Below are 10,539 nucleotides of genomic sequence, written 5' to 3' on the forward strand. Positions count from 1 at the left end.
ACATATATCTTCAGTACATATGAGCTCTTGACAGACCAACACTCCACACCATACAACAAGAGCAGGTTAACCATCACTCTGTAGAACTTGCCTTTAAATTTAGAAGATACCTTCTTATCACACAAGCCTCCATTTCATTTATGCTATACCAATGCGATGTTTGACATCATTATCGATGTCCCCACTATCCTAAATAATGGACCCGAGGTATTTAATAACAAATGCTCTATTCTTTTTTAATTTCATAATTTTTATGTCCAAACGCGCATCTACGGATACATGTTAAAATTCACATTATGAGAGCAAGTCCATCTGCATTATAAAAGCAAACTTTATTGTTGTTACTTATTAGACTCTCTCTTTCCAGAAGGCAATTGCAGAGACAACAATCACTGCAAAATACAAAGAGCAACAAAGACAGATAGAGAAAGAAAAGTTAAAAAAAAAAACAAAAAACGACAGCCTTACAAACAACATATATACACGCAAACAAAGAGAAAGAAAAAAAAATTTGTTCATTTGTTGAAGTGAAAACGATAGCTGATGAGAGCCTTTGCAACCTTTTCCGACCTGCAATTCTATGAGGTAAATAAAATTCAACTTCTTTTTTTTAATTTTTTTTAAAGAAACTGAAAAAAATAAAAAAGTCTTTACTTTGATTATTCTCTCTCTTTTTCTTCTTTTTTTTTTTTATACTTTCCTTGTTCCCAATTATAGTTGTATCCATGATCTCTTTGTTCTATGTTTATTTATTTATTTTTACTATTTTATGCTCGATCTATAGTAGACTCAGAAGCCAATTGCAACAAAAGAAGGAGGTGGGTTAATTTATCGTGATGGTTGAAGAAATTTAAAAGAAAATGATCAGATGAGATGGTGATACGCTTCAATTTTTGAACCATTTCTTAGAATAGTCCAATGTCTCAAGACTATCATCACCAAGGTCTTGCTAGTTTCTCGAATGAATTCGAGAGACCTCAAGACGTCCAACAACACCAACAACAACATATCGGTCTCCAGATCCAACGAGAAAAATTAAGAGTAGAACAAGGGTTCGAGCCACCAGGAGGAGAATCAAGTGGAATCCAAGTTTATGAGACAGCCGGGATGTTGTCTGAAATGTTCAATTTTCAGACAACATCCACGGCTGCAACTGAGTTGTTGCAGAATCAATTGTCAAATAACTATAGACACCCGAATCAACAGCCACATCATCAACCTCCGACCAGGGAGTGGTTTGGTAACAGACAAGAGATCGTAGTTGGTGGAAGTTTGCAGGTACCATTTGGGGATACAAAAGATGATGTGAATGCGAAGGTATTATTGAGTAACCGTGATAGTGTAACTGCTTATTATCAGCGTCAACACAATCAAGTACCAAGTATAAATACCGCGGAGTCCATGCAACTTTTTCTTATGAATCCACAACCAAGTTCACCATCACAATCTACTCCTTCAACTCTTCATCAAGGGTTTTCTAGCCCGGTCGGAGGGCATTTTAGTCAATTCATGTGTGGAGGAGCAAGTACTTCTTCAAATCCAATTGGAGGAGTAAATGTGATTGATCAAGGGCAAGGTCTTTCATTGTCCTTGTCATCTACTTTACAACATTTGGAAGCATCCAAAGTGGAAGATTTGAGGATGAGTAATGGAGGAGAAATGTTGTTTTTCAATCAAGAAAGTCAAAATCATCATAATATTGGTTTTGGGTCATCACTAGGACTAGTCAATGTGTTGAGGAATTCAAAGTATGTCAAAGCAACACAAGAGTTGTTGGAAGAGTTTTGTTGTGTTGGGAAGGGTCAATTGTTCAAGAAAATCAACAAAGTTTCTAGGAATAACAACACAAGTACATCACCCATTATTAACCCTAGTGGAAGTAATAACAATAATTCATCTTCTTCAAAGGATATTATCCCTCCCAATTTGTCAACTGCAGATAGACTTGATCATCAAAGAAGGAAGGTCAAACTTTTATCCATGCTTGATGAGGCATGTACAATCTCTCTCTCCCTCTCTCTATTTATTCAGAATTTGAAAATTATGTGTTCGAATTTGAAATTCTACCACAGCTTGATTTACTATGAGGTCAATTTTTTTTTTTTTTTTAATGTTTGTTTAGGGAATTTCTTACAATATACATAATTTGAGTTAAAATTATTGAGTTCATATGAAGTCAAAGAGGTACATTCGCGATCCGGGGGTCAATGACCAATCATTGTTGTTTATTTTTAGTAGTACTATATATGTTGATTATAAATTTAAACCACAAGACAGGGAAGGAATAGAAAATAGTAGGAGTTGGAGGAATCTTTTATAGAGGAGAATATATAAAGCCGGCTAGAAAGAAATTAAATATGTATTGTAATATCCATAGATTGAGTTTGATTTCTTATTAATTTTGGGTGTTTAGGATAACATAAGATTTTGTTTTGGTTATAAAATTAGCTCCCACTCTACCATCAAGATATTTCTTTCTTCTGCTAAAATATGTTAGCAATCCAGAAGTAGATATTATCCTTAAGCGGCGTTTGATAGGAGGTATTAGAGAAAATAACAGTGGTATTTCTTGATATTGTTTAATTTCTTGTTTGGTATTATTAGTTATACCCTTTTCAGTACTATTCTTACACATAGTAAATCATGACATTAGTTAATAGTAGATGGTGTATTATTTCTATTCTAATACATCATATTCACTATTATTCTATTCTAATACATCCTATTCACCAATCAGAGTTGTGGTAGATTGAAGAAAAAAAAAAGAGTTGTGGTAGACTGATAAGTATTTCTTCATCTTTTACCAAAGGTCTCGTGTTTGAATTCTCCTGGATAAGGAGTCGCCTTTGTTAGAAAACGTTTTATTCCCAATATGGAACTTTCCGACACAAATTCAAATTTTGTAGACATCCCAATCAAACTACCTTTAAATGTACACTTTTATTTATTTGACCATCATATTTCAATACAGACAAAATAAGTGATGTTTGTAAATCTTCCTTTTTTTTTAAATACATTATAGTGTTATTATTGCTGTATTGAAAAAATGCTAAGCGAAGGCACATGCAACAAAACATACAGGATATTCTTTCTTCACAACAACAATCATTTTTCAATGTACTATTTGTTCACATATACTATCGATCAGCTTTCTTGCTACCTTTTTATTAGAATATAAATTTATGTATCTTTCTTCCTTTCTTTTGTTACTATTTCAATCAGTATTTGATTTACCATGAAGATATTCTTGTTTGGTTGAGTGGAAGGTATAAAGCCAAAATTTTAGTTCTAGTTGTTTTCTTGTTGAGGAAATTTAACTTCCCAGCTGCGCCTTTATGTTTTTCAACTAATTGAACTACTCTTTCATTACCTTGCTGGCGAACACTTTTGAATCTTGTAATTTTAAATTAACTAAGAATACGTATATTGTATCAGAATATCCTTTAAACTTATGGTCTTAAACATGTCATATTGTAAGAGTTAAAATTAACGAGTAATTTCTAAATTAGGATAGATGCATTATTCTTTTTTAAACAGATTAAAATAGACAAATCAAGATCAAATAATAAGTTATTCAGCACTTAATTTTCCATGTTATTAGAAAAAAAATTCTTGTTATTGTAGTTAACCTAATTGTATAAAAATAAGATAGATTGTTATTTCTTTGCTTGTAGGTAGACAAAAGATACAACCACTATTGTGAACAAATGCAGATAGTTGTAAACTCATTCGATCTAGTGATGGGTTTTGGAGCTGCAGTTCCTTACACAGCACTAGCACAGAAAGCCATGTCTAGGCATTTCAAGTGTTTAAAAGATGGCGTCGCTGCGCAATTGAAGAAGACATGTGAGGCACTAGGTGAAAAAGATGCAAGCAGTAGTTCAGGACTGACTAAAGGAGAAACACCAAGGCTTAAGGTGCTTGAACAAAGCTTGAGGCAACAAAGAGCTTTTCAACAAATGGGAATGATGGAACAAGAAGCTTGGAGGCCACAAAGAGGATTGCCTGAACGATCTGTCAATATTTTAAGAGCTTGGCTTTTCGAACATTTTCTACATCCGTACGTCTTTCTCATCTTTTTCCTTCTAACTTCTATCTATACTCCTTCGCCTGAGATATTTCAAAAGTCAAACAAGTTTTTTTTTTTGGTCATATTTTTTTCTTACTTATGTTTTAAAGATATTTTGAGGGGTTATAGTATTTTTTTACTCACTATGTCTCAACTTATGTGACACTGTTTTGATATTGAGAGTCAAACTAATTAGTTTGGACCTTGAATTCAGGCGGGAAGTCTTTAAGTTATGTTTTTTAATTTTTTTTATATATTTAAAAACTACGTAAAAAGTACTAGGATAATTCAATATTTTTTTAAATATATATGAAAAAATTACGGTAATAAAAATACTTGTTTGAATTATGAAATTAGAAAGGTGTCACATAAATTGAGATGGATGGAGTACGTAAATTTTCATATATATATATTATATTTTTAAATAAATTTAAAGATTCTATATCCGAATTAAAAAAAATTTAACTCTCTAATGTTGTGACATATAAATTGAGATTAACAAAAATAACAGTGTGTACATTTTTACCCTTTCCTAGGAGGACCTACTTTTGGTGACTCGAACTCACAATTTTAGGGTTGAAAGTGAAATGTAATTACCATTCGAACAACTACCTCTTGTCAGGTGAATAGATATAATTTTATCCACTTGGTTAAAATGTTAAAACCCTATATAAAAAAATACTATAAGTTAAATAACGAGTACTCGACTTAAATTGTATTTGATATAGTGCATAATAAAATGAAAGAAAAGAAGTAAAATTAAATTATTTTTAAGTATAAAAGATATGAATAAGATTAAAAAGAATAGAATATAACAAAGTAACTTGAAGTTGAGTTGCACTTGTTTGTATAAACTCTAGCTTACATACACTTGTCCCAAGTCCCAGTTCCTTCATAAAATCTAGATATTTGATATTTACCACACAACCAAAAGTTAATAAGGAAAGTCTTTGATACCATGATTATTGCAAAATGAATTTTTGTGCAATCAACTTTTATTAGTCTAATCTAAAACACATTTCCAATATTGAGTAGTTGGTACATTTTCTTTTTCCCTCTCTTTGCAGTCAATGTTAAAGGCACTGCTGCAATTCATCAGTCCTTTCAACAAAATGCAAAATTACCTCTTACTACTTTTTGTGCACCACTTTTACCTCTAGATGAAATCCAATATACTACCACCTTTCTGACTTATTTAGGCATGCATTTGAAAAGTAGTGCTCCCTAGGTTCATTTTATGTGATAATTTTACTTGATATTAAGTTTTTAATTATTTTTTGAAATTTATGTAATTTAAAATAAGTTATAAATATTTATGTGATTATATATAAATCATTTCATTAAGAGTGAATGAATATTTTAAAGTTAAACTCTTACTCCCTCCGTTTCTATATAGTTGTCACCATTTTAGGCTTACACTCCTTGAGAAACCAGGTAATTTTACCATTGCTTATTTAATACTCCCTCTGTCCTAATTTATGTAACACATTTTATTTTTTGAGAGTCAAACAATTTAAGTTTGACCGGAAATTTGCGCATGAAATCTTCAATTTTTTTTAAATGAAATTTATATATTTGTAAACTAGGTAAAAAAATACTATAAGTCACAACAATTGATAATTCAAAATGTTTAAAAGATCTACGAAAAATTTATGGTCAAAGTTAGACTTGTTTGAATCTTGAAATTCGAAAAGTGTCACGTAAAATGGGACGGAAGGAGTACTATTTTTTTCCTTTTTTGGGTAATGCTAAATGGCCAGAAAATTTGGCAAGAAATTTAAAAAGTCTATAATATCCTTTTTATTTTAAAATAAATTGATTGTTTATCTATATTTTAATTAAAAGGTATTAAAGTTAAAAGGGTAAAAATGTTTTAAAAAGTAAAATAACATAGTGTGAAATATGTTATTTTAACATTCTGGCCAAATTTTGACCAAATTTTCTAGGCAAAAGGATTTTTCCCTTTTTAAAGTCAAATTTTCCATAAATGAACATGAATTAATTGATTTTGATTAATGAACATGAATTAATTATTTTGTTGTCAAATTTATATTTTCAAGGTAAAATAAGAAAAAATAATGTTATTTATACATTAATTTTATGAAATAATAAATATTAAGAAACATCTATTTTTAATAAAGATTACATGTAAATAAGAACGGAGAGAGTACTAAATTAGTGGTTATTAAGGTAATATATGCATGACAACAACTTAATAATGATGATAAAAAGCAAGAGAATCTATCTATCTATGTAATGAAATGAATGTTAAGAAGGAAAAAAAAGAAAAGAGAGAGAGGTGGAGTTTGTCTTCTCTCTTTACTTTCTGCTTTAGCCAGCAGCTAACACTGCTCATGAATTTGGTATTTCCTTTTTCGATCCTCACGCCAAAATGTTTACATACAAAAAAACAGAAGTGTCAATTCTCATCTACGGATTAGGAAAGCATTTCCAGCTTTTTATACAGTTTAAGTAAGGCACTCTAACATACTTTTTTTTGTTTTAGAAAAATGACATAGTTTGATTTAACACGAAATTTACATATATTGGAAAATTGAAATTAAAGTATTGCTAAAAAAGGAAATAGGGTCATTCTTTTTTAAATAAACTTAAAGAAAAATATGTCATTCTTTTTAAAGCGGAGGAAATATTTTTCTGCTTTTTTTTCTAATTTGAAAATTTTGTCTCAGGTATCCAAGTGATGCAGATAAGCATCTTTTGGCACGACAGACTGGTCTCTCCAGAAACCAGGTTTGTCCCCTTACCTTCTATAAATTTCTTTGTCTTTCACATCTTTTTTTCTTCCTCAAGATATTCATAAGTTGCATGAAAAATTAATAGTTATAACTCAGGGAGTAAATGATATGGTTTGATCGGTTATTTTTAGCATATGTTTGGAAAGTCATATTAGTAATTTGATTTGCTGTGTAATTGAGTGTAATTACAATGTCTGATATATTTGATTGATCATGTAATTACTTGGTCAGTAGGTAATTGAGTGTAATTGACAGAGGGTAATTATACTCTTACTCTGCAATTTATAGGAGAGGTTATGAATTACTAGTAATTATATGGTGTAATTACAAGCTGATTATTTTTTAATATAATTCTTTTATTTCTATTTTTTTTGTTTTAATTTAGTTTTTATTTTATTATTTTAAATTCTTTTTTATTTTTATTAGTCTAATGTTTTCTATTTTTTTTATATTATTTATATTTCATTTCCTTCCCATTCTCACCTTTTCTTCATGTGATTTCATGTAATTTTTTGCATTATCTAATTTTTTTTCATTAGTATAATTTTGTTAGTATTCTAATTTTTAAATTAAAATTGAATTTATTGTTAAATAAGGTTATGGACTTATGTTTCCTTTTCTTTTAAATTATATTTATGATGTTGAAATTTAACATAAGAGTATTATGTTAAATTTTTTGTTTTAAATTTAGAACTCATGTTATATTTTCACTTTCATTTGTTTTAGCAGTATTGACTCGCTATTTTACATTGCAAGCTATTTTTAGGGCATGTTTAGAAAGTCCTTTTAGTAATTAGATTTGGTGTAATTGAGTGTAATTACACTGTCTGACATGTTTGGTTGACCATATAATTATTTGGTCAATGGGTAATTGGGTGTAATTGACAAGGTAAATTACCTTCTCTAGTTCACAAGGGAGACTGTGAATTGCTGGTAATTACATGACTGATATTGTGGAATTACTAAGCCGATAATTACTAGACTAGTTATGACACCAATTCCAATTACCCGATGACTTTCCAAACAGACCTTTAAGGAATTATATCATATCGATTTCTAAGGGACTTTATTGTGCATAACCAAATTTAAATTATTGAAAACTGTCTCAATAATCTCCATTTCTATCCAATAATTTTTAATAACTATTTAGAAGCAACATAGTGTTATTAGAAATTTTGAATCATTTACAAACTAAGTAGAAGAAGCACTACTACTACAAAATACTCGTGAGGACAAAGGTTTTTTAGTTTATTTGTTCCTCAACGTAACTATTGTGCCTTTTGAGTCGAGTCTAGCCTGCCTAATTCGCGTATAGTAATAAAGTTGTGTTATTATATGCAGGTAGCAAACTGGTTCATAAATGCGAGGGTGAGATTGTGGAAACCCATGGTAGAAGAAATGTATCAAAGAGAGATTAATGAAGATGATGATGATGACATGCAAGAAAACCAAAACAGTACAAATACACAAACAACAACGCCTAATATTATTATTACAACCAATTCTAACATTACAGAAACAAAATCAGCTGCCACTGCCACAACTGCTTCAGACAAAAAACCCCAAATCAATGCCTCTGAAAATGACCCTTCAATTGTCGCAATGAATACACATTATTCTTCCTCTATGCCAACTCAATTAACCAATTTCCCCACTATTCAAGATGAGTCCAACCACATCTTATATCGCCGCAGTGGAGCGGAATATGGGACCACAAATATGGCTAGTAATTCTGAAATTGGATCCAACATGATAACATTTGGGACCACTACGGTTAGTGATGTTTCACTTACCTTAGGACTGCGCCATGCGGGTAATTTACCTGAGAATACTCATTTTTTCGGTTAATTAAGATAGTTTATTCAAACACTACTACATAAATTATGATTATATATATTGTCATCCGATTAGTTTATCAGATTTTGATTGCACATACTTTTCTCTCTAGATCATGTTATGTCCTTCAAATTGGATGTGTGCATCTCGCAATATATATATATATATATATATATATATTTTGTTGGAAATTTTACGAAAAATATATATGAAAGTAGTCACGAAAATTTGTTGGTGGACCCAAACTGATCAGTAGGATCAGATCATGGGGACACATGGTGTTGTTTGGGCTTTTAAGATTGAACTTATCTTACACAGCCGAAAATTTGCATTTAATTTTTGCCTTGTACATGTACAAACAAGATTCTTTAGTTAATTTTTGCTTTTTTCCCTCAGAACAATAAATTGAAATGACAGTTTGAATATTGGTATGTTTTACTTGGGATAGTTGTACGTTACAATCAATGTTATGTATGAATTATTATGATGTTGTTTATCCAGTTACCTGCCACAGCTATATTGCACATAAAAACAAAATAATCCACCTAAACAAACACGTGACATTGATTTGTTTATTTATTTTTCTGCGATAATGGAGAGTAAATATCTTTTTTTTTTGGAGTTTAATATATCGATATTCTTTTAAATTTATTGTTAAATTTCATTGAGACGATATTTAAATTAAAGTTTATTTTAATTGAGCACTTGAACATATAATAAAGTGTTCATATTAGACACTTTCAAGTCAATAAAAAAATATTGCATGTGTTTTCAATCGCTTTCTAGGTATTTAAGCGAGTCACGTAAAATATATCATCTTTTAAACCTCAATTAGAATAAGTCTAAGGTTTTACGACGACTTATTGAAGCACATATTTTAAGTGATTAACTTGTCTATGTAATGAATACTTGAGAACACATTCAAATATTTTTCAAAATTTGAACTGAAAATGACTAATAGAACCACTTTATCAGTATATGTTTAGAGGCCAACAAATCTTAATTCAAATGTTTAAATGAAATTTGTTATTGATTTAAAGGACTATCAATGTATAAAATCTTATTTTTTTTGTGGTGAGAACTATTTCTTCTATTTCAATTTAGCATATTGAGAGAAAAATATGAGTATTTTTTTTCCTATTTTATCCTTAACATTTACTACTTCATTTCTTAAATTATTTTCGAAGTCTTTTTAAAATGATATTAATAAATATATTATGATAAAATATACACTTGCATTTATTATTTCTGAATATAAGTACAAATTCATTGTGAAGGAGTAAAACATGAACAAACAAAATATTTTAACCTTATTTTAAAATACAATAAAAAAAGTCTTTTATCTTTAAATTTTTAAATTTTGTATTCAATCAAAATAAATAAATTACATGCATGATAAAAATTAAAAAGGAAGGAGTACTAACACTTCCTCTGTCCCCTTTTAGTTGTCATGTTACACTTTTCGAAAGTTACATTAATTCGATATTTTAAACAAAAAATTTAAGTATTCAAAAATATACGAAAAGTACTATAAATTACAATTTTTTGTATGTCAATATAATGAAAAAATATATCGTAAAATGTTAGTTAAAATTCTTATTATTTGATTCTAAAAAGAGAAATCAATCACAATTAGAAAAAAGAGGGAACGAGTACTTATTATGGCGAAGAGAGTGGTTGGCTAGTCTGCAAGTTGCATAGTGAATGATTGCGGCCTTAAATATAGCTGTAAAAAATATGGAAGGGAAATATCTGCGTTCAATTCCCAATCCGCCCCCCCGCCCCCCCACCCACCCCCAACTAGAGGATATAAGTGTGTCTTCATAATTGCTTTCTATGGATAATATTTGAATGAACCCTAGCTAGTAAACATAAAAA

At 29.8% G+C, this 10,539-nt stretch overlaps 1 protein-coding gene across 2 annotated transcripts; it reads left to right on the top strand.

Annotated features, from left to right (window-relative positions):
- The first annotated feature begins 276 nt into the window (after window positions 1-276).
- LOC125847941 (BEL1-like homeodomain protein 2) lies at window positions 277-8,722 on the top strand. Of its 2 annotated transcripts, none has more exons than XM_049527702.1 (5): window positions 277-585; window positions 785-1,996; window positions 3,679-4,060; window positions 6,760-6,820; window positions 8,167-8,722. In XM_049527702.1, the coding sequence occupies exons 2-5, from the start codon at window positions 919-921 to the stop codon at window positions 8,671-8,673; spliced, it is 2,028 nt and encodes a 675-aa protein (XP_049383659.1). In that variant the 5' UTR covers window positions 277-585; window positions 785-918; the 3' UTR covers window positions 8,674-8,722. The 2 variants fall into 2 exon arrangements, with proteins under 2 accessions (XP_049383659.1, XP_049383660.1); XM_049527703.1 differs by having other exon boundaries at window positions 788-1,996.
- Window positions 8,723-10,539: the final 1,817 nt, after the last annotated feature.

The sequence above is a fragment of the Solanum stenotomum genome, chromosome 12 (genome assembly GCF_019186545.1).
Source record: "Solanum stenotomum isolate F172 chromosome 12, ASM1918654v1, whole genome shotgun sequence".
Taxonomy (NCBI): domain Eukaryota; kingdom Viridiplantae; phylum Streptophyta; class Magnoliopsida; order Solanales; family Solanaceae; genus Solanum; species Solanum stenotomum.